At 26.3% G+C, this 23381-nt stretch overlaps 2 protein-coding genes across 8 annotated transcripts; one reads left to right on the top strand and one right to left on the bottom strand.

Annotated features, from left to right (window-relative positions):
* Positions 1 to 377: 377 nt before the first annotated feature.
* LOC113550129 (ATP-dependent 6-phosphofructokinase) lies at positions 378 to 17433 on the top strand. Of its 7 annotated transcripts, none has more exons than XM_026951794.1 (18): positions 378 to 471; positions 2017 to 2075; positions 2142 to 2235; positions 3008 to 3159; positions 4184 to 4584; positions 6858 to 6966; positions 11522 to 11710; positions 12253 to 12443; positions 13305 to 13392; positions 13502 to 13513; positions 13619 to 13639; positions 13965 to 14111; positions 14170 to 14328; positions 14398 to 14550; positions 14672 to 14898; positions 14968 to 15065; positions 15168 to 15390; positions 16231 to 16372. In XM_026951794.1, exons 3-18 carry the CDS (start codon positions 2148 to 2150, stop codon positions 16370 to 16372), a joined length of 2400 nt encoding a protein of 799 aa, XP_026807595.1. In that variant the 5' UTR covers positions 378 to 471; positions 2017 to 2075; positions 2142 to 2147. The 7 variants fall into 7 exon arrangements, with proteins under 7 accessions (XP_026807595.1, XP_026807596.1, XP_026807593.1 ...); XM_026951795.1 differs by lacking the exon at positions 378 to 471 and adding an exon at positions 1546 to 1838; XM_026951792.1 differs by lacking the exon at positions 378 to 471 and having other exon boundaries at positions 1546 to 2075; positions 16231 to 17433.
* Positions 17434 to 18999: 1566 nt separating this feature from the next.
* Positions 19000 to 23292, bottom strand: LOC113556424 (adenosylhomocysteinase). Its single transcript, XM_026961357.1, has 2 exons — positions 23044 to 23292; positions 19000 to 20432 (listed from the first exon to the last, which is right to left on the bottom strand). Exon 2 carries the CDS (start codon positions 20388 to 20390, stop codon positions 19083 to 19085), a length of 1308 nt encoding a protein of 435 aa, XP_026817158.1. The 5' UTR covers positions 20391 to 20432; positions 23044 to 23292; the 3' UTR covers positions 19000 to 19082.
* Positions 23293 to 23381: the final 89 nt, after the last annotated feature.

Consider the following 23381-nt stretch of genomic DNA (forward strand, 5'->3'; position numbering starts at 1 on the left):
AATTACTTTAAATATAATTATAAAATTTTTTTAAACATACCTGTATGTCAAAGTAAAATTCATTATAAACAACAATATATTTATATGTTTTTACAAATATTATGTTATACTTCAGGAAGGTATACAAAAAATATAACTATTATTATTAATATAATAAATAATAACTATTTAAATGTATAACACACTATATTTACATTACTTACTATTTTAAACATTACCTATGTATAAAATTATAAAACCAATATTATATACTTTTTGTCTTTTTATGTATCATATAATAATAAAATTGCATTTATCACCTATGTACAACTAATAATAATTTTATAGCTATATAATTAAACTTGAATGTAAAAGTTACAGAGTGGCACAGTTGACATAATCCATGAGGTAATTGAAAAGCAATTGGGCATTCTAATGTTTAAATATCAGAAAGAGGAGGTTACTGCCATGCAATATTGTGATACCAAATTGGTAAGTTTGATTAATATATTAATAACATTGTTGCCCCAGAACTAAGGACAGTACAACAAACTAATCTCATTAAACCATTTATACAAAGTATTTAAGAACAGCGAGTCAGCAAAGATACCTATTAAAATTTTTTTTGGGAAGTACCTACTAGTACTAAGTTGTATGTGAAAAAGAAAAAAATCATTTCTTAGCAGGTCACAGGTAAGTGGATAAAACAGCAGCAAAAATCTAGGAGAACTATAAAAAATAACCTATACCAGTGTTTCTCAACCTGGATAATACCTACATAATTACAGTAATTATATGCATTTTAAAATAAATGATAAATATAACAATATCTTAAACATGATTAAGTTAGTTAATCATGATTTTAAGTAAATAGAGCTTTTAAATATAGATATTAGATATAGGTAGATAATGTTTATTAAAGAAGTAAATATTAAGAAAAATAATATATCATGGGTAGTGGGTATAAATTTTATACTTCTAAATTGATCATGTTAAGATGAACTAGAATGTAGTTAAAAAGGATATGTTTATAAAAAAATAATAATCATTTAATTATCGGTTATTAGTTTTTTATATGTTATCAAATGTAAGACTTTGACAAGATAAATAGCCCACAATTACAAAATGTACAATTTACTGTTTGTAACTAAATAGATGGAACAATTTAAAAAAAAGTTGATGTTTTTATTATTTTATTGTTTTTGACTTTTAATATTTATTTTTTTTGTTTTATATATACAGTGAAAATGCTGAAATTGTGGAGGTAGGAATACCATAAATATCAGATACAAATATTATATAATTCCTATAATAATGTATAAACGTATAATATAATTTTATGGTAACAATATAATATTATAATGAAAAATGTTACTCATCCTTCAAATAAACAACATATAATCAATATAGATATCTTTGGCCGTGATAATCAATCATGCCTATCACAGAATGTTATCAAATATCAGGTGAATATGATAACAACGGCAGCGTTTTAGTTATTTTCTTATCAGTATCATCGTTTATCGCATAATTGATAAATGATAATATTTGCATTTAATATTTATGGCGTATACCGCATTACTGCACGTCTGCACTTGCGCGTGGTTGTCATCTTATACTAATTACATTTCTGTCGTAGCACAACACTAGTAGCACACTTTTCGTTGCCTTTGAGTGTTTCATCCATACTCGTCCCGCTGCTCCACTGTTGACCTTGCTTTCCGACGTCCCTCCCTTCTTTCTCGCTTAGTAGAGTGAAATAATAACAATTAAAAATAAAATTTAACTATAAACATAACTTATCGTACTTCGTCTATTCGTTGACCGTGATCCGTGACCTCTAAGAGGTCGTTCTGTAGGTAATATCTTCAGACTCACGGTTTTAAAATAGAGCGCAACAGCGGACGCTCTTGCAGTTGCTCAATTGATAGCGAAACAGACTATTGACAATACGTTACTGTTCGTCTCCCATCACCCTGCTGAACATGATTAAATAGTCACACGTTAACATATATATATATATATTTAAATTTTCAGTCTTCTTCCCGTGCTTAAAAACTCAAATTGTTGTCAGTTTTAGTTTGATTGTTCACCAGGTAAGGATTTTTTTTTAAATTTTAATAATAATAATAATAATGTTATTATATATTTTTGTTTTTAAGAACATTATGGAGGAAGATCAAAAGAGATTCATAGAACGGGGCTCTCACAAGGGAAAAGGACTTGCTGTTTTCACCAGTGGTGGCGATTCACAAGGTATTGAATAATTTTCAGTTTTTTTAGTTATATATGGATGACTTAAATATTAATTAATAATTATGAAGTAAACCAGAAAATAACCATTCATTTATCTGCAAAAAAATTAGTTGGGTTTTTCGGCATTTTGCTTGTAGCTAGTTTTTCAACTAGAGGATTGAAATAATTTTGAGTAAAAAGTATACTTATTTTATTTTAAACATTTCTGAGTATTGTACATATTAGAAGTATACATATTTAGCTATATTTTAGACTCTCAGAGCTCAATTTAAGTATAACCAATCATTATATTGTGCTGGTTCTTAGAATTATATTTCATTATAATATAGAAAAGTAAAAGTTTTTATTTAAGGTATTGAACTTTATAAATAGTGAAGTAAGTTAAGTTATTCAGAGAAATTTCTCTACCAATAATAAAAAAAAAAAAGAACAATTAATATTTAAAACAATTTTATGCTAAAAGTAGCAATTGTTTTAAGATTAAATTTCTCGCTGTAAAAAAATATAATTTTACTATTATATTACTAAATTTTTCTCAAACTTAGAAATGTATAATTATTTTAGAACACATTTAATATAATACAATCAATGCTGGCTAAGCATAGCCAGATATGTAATTTTTTCAGAAACCCAACTCATAATAATACTAACTAATATTATTTTTCTTGTGTTCAATAATTCTTTAGTTAATTTTTAATTGCTAATTAATATCTTATTTTGCTAAAATTGTAGTAATCGAACAGATTTCTAAAAATTATTTTTATTTTGACAGGTATGAATGCTGCTGTCCGTGCAGTTGTTCGTATGGCTATATACCTTGGCTGCAAGGTTTTTTTCATTAAAGAGGGTTATCAAGGTATGGTGGATGGTGGGGAGAACATAGAAGAAGCTAATTGGTCTTCGGTGTCATCTATAATACATAAGGTGTGTTGACTAAAATTCACATAATTTATGAATTTTTTTTTTGTTAGAAGTTATGTTTATATAACTGTTATACAAATATTGATAGATATTGTGTTCTCATAAATATGTATTATTGTTAGTTCGTGCAGTGTATTTTAAATTAAATACTCGTTTTGAATTTTTATAAATTTGCTAGTATTAGTTAGTTATACAAGTGGTCCAAAAATATATTTTACTGTTACAATTTAATAAAAACAATAATTATCTGAAATAAATATGCTTTCATGTAATAAAATAGAGGGTCAACAAATTCAAATTAACTTATATATTATAAAAATTTTAAGTCATTATACATTTTACAATATGTAATAAGTTAAATGATGAATATTATAACATTTTATATATCTTAAAACAATAGTCTTGTCTGATTTAGAAAATTGCCATATGCTATTGCTGCGTTGATTTGTTGTAATATTATAAATCTAATCGCCATTAAATAAATATACTCCTAGCACTGTTAATTGTTAATTTTTGTATCTCCATCTGTAGCATTTGAATTTTAATAAAACATTGACATGTATATAACTTACTTATATGGTGATTTTATAATATATATAGGTATATTTGTTATTATAAAAATTAACTACATTTATGGCTACTCTTATAACATGACCTCAGTAAACCAAGTAAGGCTGAGTTATGTTACAACTTTGATGATGAGTAAAATGTATATAAAAGGTGACATTATTTTCAAGTTTAATTAATTTGAAATTTTTATTATGTCCCTATCTTTATTAAAATATAGTTCTATTTGTTAGTAGTTAAATATTGTAAAATAGCATTACAAATTTACTGCAAATAATTTTGTTTTAAATTATATTTATATTATTGTTTGATACATCAATCTACTTGAGATGTTTTTTACCTTATTGAGTTATATTATTTCTGACCTTCAAATAACCCCTAGTCTAATTTATAGAACATTACTGAATATATGTATTCTTTATTTATTAATAATTATAGCTTTTAATATTTTATAATTTAGGGTGGTACTGTAATTGGTTCAGCCCGATGTATGGATTTCAAAGAACGAGCTGGACGAGTAAAGGCTGCTTGCAACCTGGTTAAACGAGGAATTACAAATTTGGTAGTAATTGGAGGTGACGGTTCTCTAACAGGAGCCAACCTATTTAGACAAGAATGGTCTAGTCTTCTAGATGAGCTATTGCAGACTTCACAGATTAATAAAGCAGAACGTGAAAAATATGCACATTTAAATATTGTCGGAATGGTTGGTTCTATTGATAATGATTTTTGTGGTACTGACATGACAATTGGTACAGATTCTGCATTACATCGTATCATGGACGCAATTGATGCTATTGTGTCAACAGCCTATTCACATCAGAGAACATTTATTATGGAAGTAATGGGACGTCATTGCGGGTATGATTGTTAATTCTAATTATTAAATAGTTTTAAAACTAGGTATTTTTTTAAGTAAATTGAGAAAACTCCAAAAATTAGGTGATTCTATGACCTTAAGATTTATTAAATATTAGATGGTAGTAATCGCAAAAAAATATCAAAAATTATTGTAATATCTTTTATAGAAAGAAATGCATTTCTTTGAAATTTCTAATATGTAATTCTTGTATAAAGTTTTGAGTTCATTTTAAATAAAAATAAAAAAGTTGTTTAATATTTTAGTTACATCTTAGGTCCTACAATTTATTCACTAAATCAATCATTGTAAATGCTTAATTATTGAATAATAATTATTAGTTTATTGTGATATCTGGTAATTTTGGTGGTCCATTTATTTGTATAAGTCTATTTATTAAAGTCCATCATAAATAATTTGCTAAAGGTTGAAATTAAATGAAATTTTATCAATATAGTTTTTTAATGATTGTTAAAATAATTATGTTATAATAAGCAAGCAATAAAATGGTTTGAAAAATTGTATTATTATAGTTCGGCATTTTGTTTTAATTATGTTGATATTAACATACATTTTATCTTGGACTTTAATTTATCTTGTAATTTGTAGTAGACGGATTTATTTTTTTATAACATTGCTTCGGGCTTTTCTAAATAGACAATGGTTAATCAAAATATTTTGCTATAAGAATTTAGACTTGATTTTCATTTACACCAATTAATGATTTATTATATTTTAATTAATTTAAATGAGTACTTTATTTTGCTATTTTATAATTTAGACTTTTTTTATAAGCTAAAATTGAGTTTATTATTTATCTTTAGTGATACATACATTTTTTTATATCTTTGTTTTAATACATGTTTAGAGTCTGTTTATGCTAAGACATAGTACTAAATATTTTAGTTAGATGAAAGAGAGTACCAAAATACACATTTTAAGACAAATTTAAAATTTGGTACTTGCTTGCAAAATACAACTTATTTTTTATAATAGCAACACCTTTTTTCCATAGATTTGGGTAGAGTATATTTTTGTTAAAAAAGTTTTTTCTTATTACAAAATTGGCTAATGAAGTATAATATTTATGAATAATCTGTTCTTAACTAAATTTTAAATATATTCAACTTATACTTGAAAATTAAAATAATATCTCCTATATTGTTAAATAATTATTTGTAGTCATAACAAGTCATAAATAAAACGCTTATTTGTTTTCGTGATTTACTCTAATTTTTGTCGTTCATACTTTAAAAATAAGATAGCTAAATATTGAGGGTAATGAATATAACAATAATTTAAAACTTAGATTTATTTGTTTTTAATTATTTATTTTAACTACCTAATAAATTTTTCAAAGTTTCCACTTTGATGCGGCAGTGTTTATTTGGTCTTCTCTCTAATTATTTAAACAAAAAAAGTTTAGATTTGAATACTTGAATTCATGTTTGTAATAACTTTTGCGAATTGTGAAGGTAATATAATAATATAAAACCTTATTATATTCAGAAAATGTTTTAATTTTTAAATGTGACAGAGTTATTTTATGTAAGTTCTATATATTATACAGAATGTATTAAGCTTAATACAGTTTTTAATCACAGTGTTATATGATAACCAGATGAAAATCTTGAACAGTCATAGAATCACCTAAGACAGGTTTATTTAGTTTTTAGATTTTTATTCCTTATCAATATATCAGGGATATTAAATTAGTAATCTAGCTAAGTCAATTATTGTATTTTAATAGAAATTAAAGATAGTAGAAGTTTATTTTTAAATACTTTGTTTATTGTAGTTGTGGTTTATATATAATTTGAGTTACCTACTAGCATTGATTATAAATACTAAATAATATTTATAATCAATGCTACTAGTTACTAAATATGATTAAACAAATAGAACTTTTTAATTTTTTTAATTTTATGGATTATACATTATTTTTAATAAGTACATTTTAAATATTTTAATAGGATTTTGTTTTTGAAATTTATAAATTGAGAAGTATCTGTTAAATACATTACTCATGGAAAAAAAATCCTGTAGGCATATATATAAATGTATTTATTTATATAAATATTTACTTAACATTTGAAACTCTAAGTAATTGACTTGGCTTTGATTTTCAATTGTTTGTCTGGTGAAGCTAAATTACCTAATAAATAATAATACTTCTCCATATTAAAACTTGGTCTATCTCTTCTTTTTATAACAAAATAAAAGTGATTGAAGTGTTCTTGTTTCAAGTTTAATAACGCCGCTGTTGCATATAAAGGTACCTTGCACTTGTCACAGCCCTCACTAGTGAAGCTGACTACGTGTTTATACCAGAGATGCCACCACCACGTGATTGGCCGACCAAACTTTGCACCAAATTAGAGCAGGCAAGGACTATACTATAGAAAGAAAAACAATACATGATCATTACCTTAACCTGAAATTCTTGCCAACTTCTTCTTTGACATGTATTTACCAACACACCTTTAAATCTATTAACAACCGCTCGCACATTTTGATTTTATAATTTATATATATATATTATACTAAAGCATGATTATCCCAGTGTTATATTTTATCTGTCTTTGCGCTTAACTATTTTAAATTTTAAGTTTTATTCTTGCCTCATTTGTAGATAAGGTCATAGGAAGCTCACCGCGCAAATTCATTTTATCTATAGAGTATAAAGAAAACTGGTCTGATTTGTTTGTGGCTATGTCGCGGGGTGAAGTGTACAGTAGTGGCAAAACCGTAATATTAATAATAATAATTATAATATAATATTTACATTTACATTTATTTATTCAATAACAATTATAACTACATGCCTATACAAGGTGATTATTGTTTAAGGCAAGGCACTCGTTTTATCTTGTTGTTTTAAAAAAAAAAAAAAAAACGATTAAAATATATCTGTTTCATTTTTAACATCTTAATAATTAGCAATGAATTATTCAAGTAATTTTTATGATATTTTAATTTAATATTCTGATAAATAGTATGGTAACTATAAGACATAAACAAGATGCAAAATTGTTAAAAAAATATAGTGTCTTGCATTAAAAAAAAATTTGCTCTGTATAACTTATATATGTATTATATATTCATATACATTATATACATCCATGTATATAGTATAAAAATATGTATACATAAATTATTGTCATGTATAATATAGTGGATGTTTAGAATGTATGGTGGGAGTGTGCTATATTAAAAAAATGTGCAGGTATTTAGCTTTGGTTACGGCATTGGCGGCAGAAGCCGATTTTGTGTTCATTCCAGAATGGCCGCCTCACCAAGATTGGGCGTCGAAAATGTGTAAAAAATTGCTACAGGCAAGACTGACTTCTGTTTTACCAGCATAAAAATATGATGCATGAGTTGTATTAGTCCGCCAGTGTGTTATATATTATCCTTATACATTGCATTAATTATTATATATTATTATACTTTGGTTGTAGCTATATCATGAAATTATTATTAATCAGTGTAATTCCATTAAATTTGGTTTAGAAATTGTACATAATATAGTGTTACAAAACGATCATAGAAAATATATTTTAATTTTTTAAAAGGATTTGGTTACAAATTATTTTAGAAGTGCTGTTGTATAAGTGACTATTTCTTTAAAGGAGAATCCATAAATATTTATTTTAAATTTAAAAAGTACACTGATTATAATATGTTATTTTCGTGAAAGTTTAACCATTGTACATTTTCTATTTTAATGTTGATATCATTTAACTTTACCGTTTTCATTCAAGATAGTTGATTTACTATGTATCTACATTAATTAGTTGAGTTTAGTGTTTACAATTTTTATTTTTATATTTCAAGAATTCAAGCTATTATTTTAAAATGTAGTTCATGTTATATTTTTAACGTGTCAAATGGTAACATTAATTTAACCAATATACTTTATAGTATTTGGCAATTATTTTGACCCAATTTTTATGAATCACATGATTATTTGATGAATAATGATTATTGATCATAATTAATTCATAATTTATTTTATGCAACAATGAATTATTATGTAAGCAACTAGGATTGATTGTGGTGCGTTTTGTCAATTTTGACTTTAGATATAATGTGTAAGACTGTATGAGGAAGAGTAATAATTATTTAAGTGTTCAATGATGCATGTATTAATTTGGACTCTAGAACAAGGATGACAAAGGTTTATAATTTAGCTATAAAAATATTGTTTTTGACTTAAGTTTGTTTGTGTGTTAGCTATGTAAAAAATGCAGTAGGTATACAAATATCAAATATAAAACACACTTACAAAAATGTATTTCTTAAAATATATTGATACATTTTAAAGGATTTTATTATATTTTGTATTTACATCATAAAGTTCTGTTAAACAGATTGTGTGTCGAATGATCAATTGACAATTATTGTTAATTTAAAGTTATAAAACTAAAAGTATCATAATTGTTCGGGATCTTTTATTATAATGTAATAAGATCCGTTACTCGTTTGTCATTTCTAAAATGCTAGTCATCCTTGATCTAGAATTACATTTTACTAACTAGGAGTATTTTTGCTTTGCAACTAATTTATGTTTGGTAATATCTTTTTTTGATTCCAATAGTAACAGGAATTGAGGAAGGTGATCTTTTGTTTATGACGTGTTAAACAAAGCGCTTCAATATAAATTTATATTATAAATATATTCTATTATCTACATACCTACTAAATCTATAGCAAATTGATAAGAATTCTGATTTTCTCGTATTATCACTCTAAAATCCAAAAAAGTATAAATTTAAAATTTTTCGTCTTTCCATTTTGGGTATTATTCAAATGTAGGAAAGTTAATTTAAAGTAGATTTAACAATACATTCAAATCAAATGATTTTAGAGTTCTTATCGTTTAACTAGATCAATTGGTACGTTGAAGATACAACATAATATCTTAATTTTTAATTCCTTTATTGCGTGTGTTGAACAAACACTGACAATTACCATCGCTTTTAAAAGCTTTTTTAATTAATCGCATTAATAATTTTATTGTTGTCAATAGGTATATCACAAGTTAATATTTTTATTACGACTATTTATTTGTTATTTTCATTTAAACGCTTAAAGGTTATAGATCATCACTAAAATGATGATTAAGCTGTCTTGAGATTATCCAAATAATATATTTCTAAAGTTAGTCTAATGATTACTTTTTAATTTTTATGAATTTAATTTAATTGCTTTTTTATTTTCACAATTTTATGCATTTACGTATTTTACCTTATTTAATTGTAGTTACCTTATGTCTTAAGACGACACTAACCATAACTATATAAAATTCAAATAATATGATTGTTAGTCACCAATTATAAACGATAACTAATGTTAATTGTAATTAACTAATAAAAAACGTATACAATTAGTCTAACAATCGAAAACAAGGGTATTACACTATTATTGACCATAATTTATCGTTGATAATATAGAACACATTTCATATAATATGCTGTATTTAATTTCATATTTTCCAAAATATTTTTATAAAATTATTTATAATATAAGATTTTCGTCTTTAACATGCAAACGAAAAGTTCTTAAAAAAAATAAGTTTATTCATATGTAATTTCTTACACAGTAGACATTAGGTAAAATCATAATTGTAAGTTCCTTTACGAATAAAAAGTATAATATGTTATTAGTACTTAGTCAGTACTCGTGTGTTAAAATTAAAAATGTTATAGTTCCAACACCAAATTAGTCAATATTATATTATATCTTACCTTCATTCAGACTGGCAAGTTATGTTATGAATTTATAATTATGATTATATTTAAAATTTAAATATTAATTATATATAATTATAAGTGAATTTGAAAAATTATTTAAACGAATAATAATAAACTAAAAATAAAATTTCGTAGGAATAAAACTAGATAGAAAAAATATCGGATTTGTTTTTAAGTATTCATATATCTCTAACATCATTATAAATCTTTTCATATTTATTCTATTTTTAATTTCACTTATAATTAAGTACACAAATAGAATTAATTTTTAATACAACCATTAAAGGAAATAATTCGTCTAATTTTGTGTAGGAATTAATATTTTGAATTTTAACTTGTAGGTATATCTAATTTTTATTAATTTCTAATAATAATTTAATAGCATTATTTTTTTTATACTACTCGGATCACCTCTAGATAACAATTAACAATAATGAATAAATAAATCTATGGTTTTAATTGTTGTTTCTCATTTAGGAAATTATCGTTTCCCGTGTTTTTTTATGCTTAATCGTTAATGGTTTAATACTATTTTTTTTCTAGTCATAAATTCCGAAAATGTTTGAAGCATATAATATATAAATTTGAAAATTTTCCATTTTAAAGTTACCCATAAGTCATAACAAATACCACCTGGTAATGCATAGATAATGTAGCGTATACGTCTATAACTCTAATAAATGTTTTCTATCGTATTTGTTTGAGTTTATTTTCATTAGTTTTATGAAAATAAGAAAAACCTTACTTGTGATAACTTTATTGTCATATATGTTCTACAATACAGACCAGTCTTCATAATGTATACCTGATTACCTTAATTGCTGTTCATCACCATCCTTTTAGATAGTTGTTGCAATCGGGCTTACGTACACTTTTTCGCTTAGTTGTTGTGCATGTTGAAATCATTTGTAATAATTGCTAAACCTACTAGGTGTCGTTAAATTATTGTTATCGAAAAGTTTTTCGAAAATGTAACAATTAATGTGTATACGTATCGATGGGTGAGTGCCTAGTATATGGGTATACGCCAAAAATATAAACCTTACAGGTGGTTGAAAATCTTATTATTATTATTTAAGCTTTGCGAACGAGCTTTTGGGATATGACATGCGTCGTTTGGCTAATTTTTCAATTATTATTAATATTCATGTGTATGTATGTAATATGTTTTACGTATATTTAGGAACGGACAGCGGGACAGCGTTTGAACATCATCATCGTATCGGAAGGCGCTATTGACCGTGATGGACAGCCGATCACTGCCGAGATGGTGAAACAAGTAGTAGTTGACAACTTGAAACAGGACACGCGGATCACGGTCTTGGGCCACGTCCAAAGAGGAGGCGCCCCGTCGGCTTTTGATAGAGTTTTGGTAAATATTCACATTGTTAATTTGCGTTAAGGTGTTAACGATAACCTACAGGAAGTTAAAAGGGCTAAAATTTAATGTGGTTTATAATATTATTTTTAATCGTCCACGTTAATGATCTGACATTATATAAAAATAATTATAATTATCCCTTTAGGTACTATTTATTACATAATAATTTAAAGTAAAAAAAACAAAACAGAACCGTTTGTCTAGTATAAATTATGGGTTGTAATTATTATTTGAGAATTCGCCGCGGTTTATTTCGTTAACCGTAACTCAGTTTATAATTGTCAAAATTCGGTTTTTTTGACATTTTTTTGTTAGTTCCTCCCCCCCCCCTAATGATTTATTGAGGTACACAATCTCATTAGATCGTTTAAAGTTGTATGCGCCTATCATTAAGGTAATGTCAAATGTCGTATCTTCTAAAATTTCGAATGTTACTCACTCATCGTAAGTCACGTCATTCGTGTAGTATAGTACTTATTATATACGCCAAGTAGTATTATGTTTGTGGTTATTGTGATTTTTTTTATCACCAGGGGTGCAGAATGGGAGCCGAAGCTGTTATGGCCTTGATGGAAGCTACACCGGAAACTGAGGCTTGCGTTGTGTCGTTGGATGGCAACCAGGCGGTTCGTTTGCCACTGATGGAATGCGTTGAAAAGACCAAAGCCGTTGCCAAAGCGATGGCGGACAAAGAATGGGAATTGGCCGTGCAACTCAGAGGAAGGTAAAGTATCTAATGCAGCTCCAATATACTAAAGTAAAAAAAAGGTCGTTATTTTTAAATTAAAACAAAATAAACCTGTAAGCCCGTTTAACATTTAATGGTTTTATAAAAATAAATAACTGTAGTTCCTGTTAAATAATAATAATAATAATAAAAAAAATACAAACATGAAATTATTGGGGTTTTGGTTATTTGGCTTTTTGATGGATTCGTCTATATAGCAGTATATTGTAATCCATAGTGCTAAGTAATTAAAAAAAAAAGTTGTCAAATTGCTCTGCTGTAGGTAGGTGTCGAGTGTAGCTTGTTATTGAGAAGGTCACTGTAATTCTAAGCGGAGCGATGAATTTACTGGTTATAGGTTATAAAGTTCTTTTATTTATCTTTTTTTTTTGTGTCTGACAATGTTTGTTTAATGTGAACAAACGCTTTGAATCATATTACTTGAGAGATGTTTCTGGTAGAGAATTAGATCTATAACTATATCTAAACTATATCTTATAGTTTGTATTTTTTATCAAAAATGTAGACATTTTAAAAAGTAAATAATTGGAAGAAAAATAAATAATCATTGAATTTAAATTTAACTCATCTGCTCAATGACAATGATGTTTTTATAAGTACAAGAAAATTTATTTTTGTGAACCCCTAATTAAAAATTAGATTATATTTTTAAATAAAAATAAAAATGTAAAACCAATACATTTATATAAAATTATGTACATTCTGCTATTATTGAACAATGGAACAATTCATTTGCTTAAGAACACCTCTTAAAATATGTTTTAAAAACTGTATGAACTGTTGAACAGTTTGTCTCATGGACAAATTATTCATTAAATGATTAAATTTTGTTTGCAGGAGTTTTGCGAGAAATTTGGAAACGTACAAAATGTTGACACGTTTGAAGCCTCCACGCTCAGCATTTGATGAATTGGGACGTGGATTGGTAAGTTGATCATTATTTGATAAAAATATTTTTATCTTAATTAAATACCCATATTTTTTTTTATTAACTTAAACAATATTGTTTGAAATTTTTTCTATGGATCCTTTAGAGTCTAAATCGAGTAAGTAAATTGATTTTCCAATTTGTTGTGCAATATATTATTATTGCAAACACTACACACATACAAAAAAAAAATCACATTAAAATTATTGTTTTTATATAACAGCAAGACACGCTGTGGGGTCAGGTAAGATGACTTATGGTGGAGTAATGGTATTTTTGGAGTATTTTTATTTTCAAGCTTCATAACGCCTATAACGCGTGGTTTGAAATTAAAAATTTATGAAAAAAAAAACAATAATTATTTAAACATCTTACCACATTATAGTAGATATTGTTTTTTAAATAGGTATTATTGTTTTATTAGTGTTGAATATTTGAGTGTTTTGATTGGGCTTTTGTTATATTGTTATGCAGATTCTTTATTTACAAAGATTGTATCAGTAGTTTTAATTTTATAAATAAAACTTAATTATGGCATATTAATAATTTCTAGTCATTGTCAATTACAGGAAGGTTATACTCTAGCTGTAATGCACATTGGAGCTCCTGCTTGTGGTATGAATTCTGCCGTACGTTCATTTGTTCGAAATTGCATCTACAGAGGTGACACTGTTTATGGTATTCATGATGGTGTGGAAGGTTTAGTTGCAGGAAATGTGAGTATATTATTATGTAATAAGGCTATAGCGTTAAACAACTCGGTTGGTTGTTTAGATTCAAGTAATGCAGTGGTCCGATGTTACCGGCTGGGTTGGCCAAGGCGGTGCTATGTTGGGTACTAAACGTACTCTTCCTGAAAAAAGAATGCCAGAAATTGCTGCAAGGCTTAAAGAGTTCAACATCCAAGCACTATTGATAATTGGAGGCTTTGAGGTTGGTAGCATTTTATATTTATTATTTCTTGTAAATAGTGTGAAGTTTATATTAATTTAATTATTTTAGGCGTATCAAGCTGGAATTCAGTTAGTTCAGAACCGTAAAAATTTCCCAGAATTTTGCATACCAATGGTTATAATACCGTCAACTATTAGTAACAATGTGCCCGGTACAGAATTTTCATTAGGTTGTGATACCGCTCTAAATGAAATCACTGAGGTTTGTAATTTTATTTAAACTTTCTTTAAAATTTGTATCACAAATAATATATTTTATTTATTACTGCCTTTTATACATTTGTATAGTCTATAATACATAGTTAACAATTGTTTAATTTTAGATTTGTGATAGAATTAGACAGTCTGCTCAAGGTACTAAGCGACGTGTATTTGTTATTGAAACTATGGGAGGTTATTGTGGATATTTAGCTACTGTTGCCGGTCTAGCTGGTGGTGCTGATGCAGCTTATATATATGAAGAGAAATTTACCATAAAAGATTTGCAAAACGATGTATATCATATGGCTTCAAAGATGGCAGAAGGTGTTCAACGTGGATTGATATTAAGGTTAATTTCTAAATAAAAACAATGTTATTATTTAATTAATAAGCCTTAAAATTATGTTTTTATTTTTAGGAACGAAAAATGTAGTGAAAATTACAATACTGACTTTATATTTAGACTTTACACTGAAGAAGGAAAAGGATTATTCAGTACTCGTATGAATGTTTTAGGTAAAGCTTTGTAGTGTTTTAAATTGCTTAATCTAGTGAAATAGTTAAAAACAAAAATGAACTTGATCTTGTAAATTGTTCATTATAAATGTATGTTTCTAGGTCATATGCAACAAGGCGGTTCACCTACTCCGTTTGATCGTAATATGGGTACAAAGCAAGCAGCTAAATGTGTGGAATGGCTAGTAGAAAAATTGAGAGAATCTACTAGACCAGATGGAACAATTTATACTGATAATCCAGATACAGCAGCAATGATGGGTGTAATAAGACGGCAGTATCGTTTCACACCTTTAACTGATTTATTGCCTCTCACTAATTTTGAGTAAGGACATTGGTTTAATGTATTTTATATTTTATTAATTTTATTTAAAAAGTTCACAAATTATTTAAATCATTATGTCAACTGGAATGTAGGTTGTAAGAAGGAATATTTATTTTTAAAATTTCAATGTTTCTATTAAATTAATTTATATTACATCTAAATTTAATAATTATTTATAATATTAAGTGAATATTTTAAAAAGTGGAAATAATGTAAAAACTAAAAAGGTAATTGTAATTGTGTCATTTAAACCATGGAATTTTGAGTTAAGAGGATGTCAGCGTACTATTTGTTTTTTCTCTCTAGCCCATGCGTAACATAGACAAAACGCATTTATGCAGAATCAATTTTTTTTATGTTTTTAAGTTATTTTAGAGTAATATCATCCATTACAAAAATGATAGAGAATTATATTTTCGAGGGTTTGACATATCAATTTGTTTAAATATTTACTCAAAATAATTTAAACATTATTTAAATTAAAATTTTTTTTTTTACTTTTAAAGTCTAATACAAAATCAAATGACAATAAAATATAAAACTGATATGTCATATAGTTTTTGTAATAGGTGATTTTACTCTAATATCACTCAAAAATTATAATAAAACTATTTTAGGTAAAAGCGTTTTATCTATGTGTGCGTGGGTGTGAGAGAGAAAACAAATATTGCGCTGACATTCTCTAAAGAATATTTCTTCTCGAAAGGGAATATTAATAATCACTAATAAGTTAAGCTGCTAAGGTTTTGCTAGAGTTGTATTAATGCTTTATTACTTATATTTAATAAAAATTTAGTTATACATATAGTTTTGAATGTGAAAATTTATTTTTATTTATAGGCAGCGTATAGCTAAAACTCAGTGGTGGTTGAAATTGAGACCACTCTTACGTATACTCGCTAAACACGATAGTGCGTATGAAGAGGAAGGTATGTACATAACAGTTGAAGAAGGACTTGAAGCAGATACACTGTTGGCTTAAACAAACACTTTACTGATTATTTACTGAAACTGAAGCTGTTATCTGTTAGCTGTTTTTTATCCGAAGAGTGTGCAAGTATATTATTAATAATAATGACATTTAAATTAAAAAAATAAAAATCATTTAATTAATATTTATTATAGTTTATACATTAGTAAACACTCTAGTCATCAAGTGTAAAATAGGTAATACTTATATCCTCGGAAAATTATTTACCAATATTAAAACTATTATAATAATGTTTGTTAACTACGTTTAGACTGTTTTTTTAGATAAATATTTGTGTTTATCAGTACAATGCTGTCTAGTTTGATGTTTAAACGGGATGATGAATATAAAAAATTATTATTTAATGTAACCAATTGATTTGTTATTAAAGTAGATAATCGTTTTCTAAATATTTCTTATTATATACAAATATCTGACAACTACTACTTAATATAAAAGAACCATTAGCTAATTTAGATTAGGATTTATTTTTATTGTAAAATAAAATCATATCAATTTGATACTACAAGTTTTAAACAAAATAAAAATTACACTGTTCAATGCAAACCAAATGTGATTTCAAATTTCTTCTATTGTCCTCTTTTAACTATCCTTTTAATAGAAACTATTAAATAAAGATATACATAAAACTACACAACAATAACGATGTTTGTACAAATTCGTATTATTATTAAGATTTAATAAGTTATAATTAAACTTTGTGTATAATTAGAAAATTATTGTTGACAAATACTATTTGTAGTAAATTATTATGCTATTAATGTTTATTATAAATTCAAAATTGTTTATTATCATTTTTAGTGAACACTTGAATATGTGAGTTATTTTAGAAGTAATAAATATTATGTATGTATTCAAAGAAAAATGTGTATGTATAAATTAAATATTATCATAAAAATTTAGTTATTCACATTTTGAAACATCAACATTAAAAAAATTGGGCAAGTGGCCAATGGGTACCACTAGCTGTACTTCAGGTGTCGAGTAGATCACTATTATAGATATATTAAATTTGAATTCTATAATATATTATCATTGTATACAAAAAATTAATTCTGAGCGGAAACTGTCTTTCAGTCTTTATGAATAAATATATTTCATGATATGTTTTTGATACAGTTATTGAAGTCGTTTATTTTACTTATAGTATCACAGTAGGTGGATACGTTTTTTTCCAAAAATGTTGCATTTATTGTGTTATTAGTATTTAGTTATTATAATAATTAATAATATATATTTATACCATCTTATATAAACTTATGAAAATCAAAATTTAATTACATCTATCTTTAAAGACCATGTAATAGTACAAACAAATAATAATATAAGTAAAATCTTGTAAGATTTTCTAAAACTTTGATCCAGTGAATAACTTTTTTTTTATTATAAAAAAAATTGAAAAATATATTATGTATAGAAAATTTAAAATGATAATATAAATATTTAGTCAAGGTGGTTTAGTAGCTAGGTACTATTTAAATACTATTTAAACATCAAACATAAAGGTATAAATTAGAATGATTTAAATTTTAGAATACTGAGAACACAATATACTTGGGAGTTAGAAACTTAAAATGCTTATTTAAAAAATATAATTTGTGCCATTTTTTACTACCATTGTGTTTTGGCAGTTATTTATGGTTGATATATCAATTACTTATCTCAAAATCAGTCAATTGTCAAGTACCTACCTATGTAAATATCTTTAGAAAAATGAAAGTATACATGACACTCATCACCTATTACTTATATGTATTCAGTAATGCCTAAAAATACTTGCATGGTTATATGGCAAGATTTAAGATAATACTATCTTAGATCGTGCTGTATTGTTTAAAATATGTGTACAGTAGTCAAAAAATGAATAAAAAATGTTTTACTAGGTACCTTTAGGCTTTAATACTACTTATATATCTACAAACATTTTACAGAAACCTTGAATACAAACACGTTATTATTCAATTTTATTCTTGGTTTTCTTTGTAGGTTGACAAATTAATATTTTTTTAAAGCTAAAAAAATAAAAACTAGTCATGATAATTATTATATTAAAATAATATTTATCATGAGTGCTTCTAGGAAAAACAAAATTATTTCATGTATAAAATAACAATTGTTCGGTTTCATCATAAAAAATCCACCACTGTACCTATACACTTTTTACAATTGTTATAATACAATATATTCTAATATATACAATTATATAAACTAGAGCTCATGGGTTTGAACGTAAATTAAGGTTCACGTGTTATCTTTGATGTTCGTAATTATGGTTCATAATTGACACGAGATAAAAATAATGAGTTAATAATTAATATAATGATTATTTTTATATATAAAGTTATGTATAATGTAATTATCTATAATATTTAATTAATTTTGTTATATTTAAGTGCTATTAAATTAATTTGTATGATATAATATAGTGTTTATAGATATTACACTGTAATTAAATTAATTGGAAATATGGACGAATACTCCATATAAATTCTTTGGGAATATTTAATAAGGTATAAATGGACATTTTAAAGTACCATAAATTTGGTAATGTTATTATCGGTCACGTAATAAGGATAATGGAGGATTTAAAGATAATATAATTAAAAAAAACATGTTAGTATATTTTTCTTAAAGTATTGTATTTTTGATAAGTTGAAATAAAATATAACTGTAAAATTTATGTTTATTTCTTAATTGAATTTTAGTATCTGTAATTGTCAGGTTTGTATGGCCCATCAACTGGAATTCCAAGATACTTAGATTGATCAGGAGTAAGCTTGGTCAACTTGACACCCAAGTGGTCCAAATGTAAAGCTGCTACTTCTTCATCTAATTTCTTAGGTAATACATAAACATCATGTTCATACTGGTCTGTTTTGGTAAATAATTCAATTTGTGCAAGAACTTGATTAGTAAAGGACGTGCTCATAACAAATGATGAATGTCCAGTAGCACAACCTAAATTCACCAACCTTCCTTCTGCCAAAAGAATAATGTGTTTACCATTGGCCAGAGTGTATCGGTCCACTTGGGGTTTGATATTTACTTTATCAACAGCATTCTTTTCTAACCAAGTCACTTCAATCTCACAATCAAAATGACCAATATTACAAACAATAGCATCATCTGGCATATGTGGGAAGTGTTCACCAGTAATAATACCTTTGCAACCTGTTGTTGTCACATATATTTGTCCCTTTGAACAGACTTCTTCCATAGTGGTTACTTCAAAACCAGCAATAGATGCTTGAAGTGCATTAATTGGGTCAATTTCAGTGACAATAACACGACCGCCAAAAGCTTGCAATGACATAGCACATCCTTTGCCAACATCACCAAAACCAGCAACAACACAGACCTTTCCTGCTATCATAATATCTGTTGCCCGTTTCACACCATCAATAAGAGATTCGCGACAACCATATAAGTTATCAAATTTACTTTTTGTAACTGAGTCATTTACATTAATAGCTGCCATCTTTAACATACCTGCTTTTTTCATTTTGTATAGATTGTGAACACCAGTGGTTGTTTCTTCAGATAATCCTTTGATTCCATTCAAAAACTGAGGATATTTCTCATGTACTAGTGTGGTCAAATCTCCACCATCATCCAAAATCATATTTAAAGGATTACCATCAGCAAATACCAAGGTTTGTTCAATGCACCATAAGTATTCTTCTTCAGTTTCACCTTTCCAAGCAAACACAGGGATACCAGCTTTAGCGATTGCTGCAGCTGCGTGATCTTGAGTACTAAATATGTTACAGCTAGACCATTGTACTTCAGCGCCTAGTTCAATTAGCGTTTCAATGAGGACAGCTGTTTGAATAGTCATATGAAGACAACCAGCTATACGAGCACCCTTGAGAATTTTGAGTGGACCATATTTTTTACGTAACGACATTAAACCAGGCATTTCTTTTTCAGCTAAAATAATTTCTTTGCGGCCCCATTCAGCAAGCGATAAATCTGCAACTTTAAATTTGTGGGTGACTCCGTTTTCCATTTTTCTTTTCTTGATTGACGTTATTTTGAATGTTTTATATATCTACAAAAACAAAATAGATACTTAAATGTTTGTAATTACTTATCATAAGATCATAAAACTAATCTTAAAATGATTAATCATAGATATAAAATTGAGTCATTAATTTTTAAAAACTAACTATTTTTTTAATGAAACTCGAACTTAAAAGTATAGATAGTTTTAATAACTGGTTAATTAGTCTATATATTATTATATTAATATGTATTATGTAAGCCCTCTTTTTTTATACCAATAATTTAATTTTAAATATAATTATGTATACAGTAAAGGGAAAATATATAAATCATTGGTTAAGTCTTGTCAAGTTGCACAAATAAATTATTTTACACATATGTTCTGTCAAAGTAGATAAATACAAAAATAGGAATATGGCAGTGCCACCATCAATCTACTAAAGTAAAATTTGATAGAAATGTTTACTGATTGGTCAGTTAATACAACAAATAAGAATCAGTAACCTAATTTATTTATATAATAAAAAGCTAATTATTTTATGACAATTAAAATATAAATCAAAAGGCAATGTTTGTATGTTTGTAGATTCATAGAATCAATAACTAAAATATGAAATAATTATTTATTTTTTTCATTAAAAATTATTTATGAAAATAAAAGGAGAAGGAATATAAATACTAATACTGAACTGTATATGATAAGATATGCATTATTTTTATATAATTATAAACACTTTTTTGATAAAATTTAAACTAATGGATAATAATCATCATAATATATACCTAACAATATTATATTGTACTATAAATAAAATCTTATTCTTTTCTGAAATTATTGATTTAATTTTAAATAGAATTCACCAACTCATCCATCACTGCTAATAGTATTTTTTAACACGCAAGCTAATAATAAATTAATGTTACTATCTAACTACTTTTATTTGTTTGGTGATAGGCACTAGAAGTTTTTGTTATTATATATATATATGATTGATAGAATTGTATTTAAGTATTATTGAAATTTTCCCTATATATAACAGTTGTTATTCTTAGTAACACTTTTTAAATTATTTAGCTAGAAATACTCACCGTGATCTTTATAATAATTCTTAATCAATTTAATAAAAGTATGTCTGCAGGAAATTGTTAGTTATATATGAAATACTTCTATATTATTAAAAATATACTTAATCAAAGTAAGTATTGTATGAAGATATATAAACAAAAAAATATTCTAAGGTAGGTTAAATTTAAAATATTAATTTTAATTTTAAATATTTCATAGAAATATAGCCAATATGGGTACTTAATATATTATATTAATTAGGTAATAATATATATTTCTATAATATCTCACAGGATTATTCAACATGCATTGAGAACTATACCATATTTTTAGACACTTAATTTTTTTATAGTTACCATATTTAAGAAAGTCTTTTAACAATATAAAATCTTTTTTTTTTTTTGGTGTAAATTGTTAAGTAGACAATTTTTTTCACACTGATGCAACTTAATCAAAATTAATACCTATAAGTTTCTGCGTTATAAACCTTATATATTATGGACAATGATATAATAATAATCCATGGATACAATAGAAAATCAAAGTAATAATGTAATATTAACCCTAGTACTTAGTATACTCGAACAAATTTTATTAATGCTAATACATACACTCTCTTTTTAATTAATTTAATTATTTTAAAATCATTATAACCATCATAACTACTAACCTATTATGGAATATTATGCTTAATTTATACATTTCAATAATTTAGAAGGCAGAAACTACTTGTACACATTTCAATTTTTACAGATACCTACATCAACATTCTTTAACTATGGCACAGGCTGAAATCTGGGTGGATATTTGACAACGTTCAATTGTTTTTCAACCAAAAATCAATATTTATGTTTGTATGTATGAAAGAAGTTATTTTTAAATAAAGGAGGGACAATTTAGAACTAAATTACGTAGATCTGTGGTGGAATATTACTAGCTATGGGGTTTAATTTTGATTGGCATATTCTACATTATTATTCATTCAATGAATTTAATTGCGACACATATAACATTTTAGGCAATGTTCGAATTGGGAAAGATTAAGTAGAGGAGGTCAATCCAACGATTTAAAAACTGCATTCTATGTGCACAATTACTTAACACAGACCTGTGGAGGGCTTTGTCCCTACACCCCCTTGCCAACCTTAATTATACCTTTAATACCACTTTTCAATTACAGAAATATTTTAATTCTACCTTTATACTAGTCCACAGAATAGATATGTAATTAAAGGCAAAGAACAGTGTGATATTATAGTTAATTAATAAGCAAACTATAAAAAATATATATTGAGCCATAGAAGTAATAATAAATTAACAAACTATTATCTAAAATAATTTTGATACTAAAAATTGTAAAATTCATTATATTATTATAAATTGAAATTTATATTTTAATAAAAATTATTTTAGACATAAGTTTGTGCAGTTCCTGTGAAAAAATCAAGTTGGGGTACACAAAAAAAAAAAAAATAATAAATAGTAGGGAAGCTCCGTCCTCCAGCGCACCTCCCTTAATTCGAGTAACGATTTTAGGGTTAATTCTCATAGCTTAGACATACGTAATAATATAATACAATATAATACTTACACGATTCGGACGCGAACGAAAGCCGGAGTACCGGACGATTGGAGACTTGAAAAATTAAAAAGATTGGTTTATGGCGAACGGTTTGCGCCGTGGAGGGTAAATTGAGTAAGAAAAACGCTTAGTTTCGTTTCGGACGGACCGGCAAATAGCGATAAGGGATGGCGTGATGATATTTAATCGTTATTGCTCCAATGATCGCAATCGGCCTCGTGTGTCTTGGTACGTCACGCGCGAGTGAAAGAAAGACCGCTGAACGACAGATCAGTAGGTTCCCGTCGCTCGCGACCGTATTATCGTACAATTATTATTGTATACCGTATTATGATTTGTGTTTTAGA

Source organism: Rhopalosiphum maidis, chromosome 1 (genome assembly GCF_003676215.2).
Source record: "Rhopalosiphum maidis isolate BTI-1 chromosome 1, ASM367621v3, whole genome shotgun sequence".
Classification (NCBI taxonomy): domain Eukaryota; kingdom Metazoa; phylum Arthropoda; class Insecta; order Hemiptera; family Aphididae; genus Rhopalosiphum; species Rhopalosiphum maidis.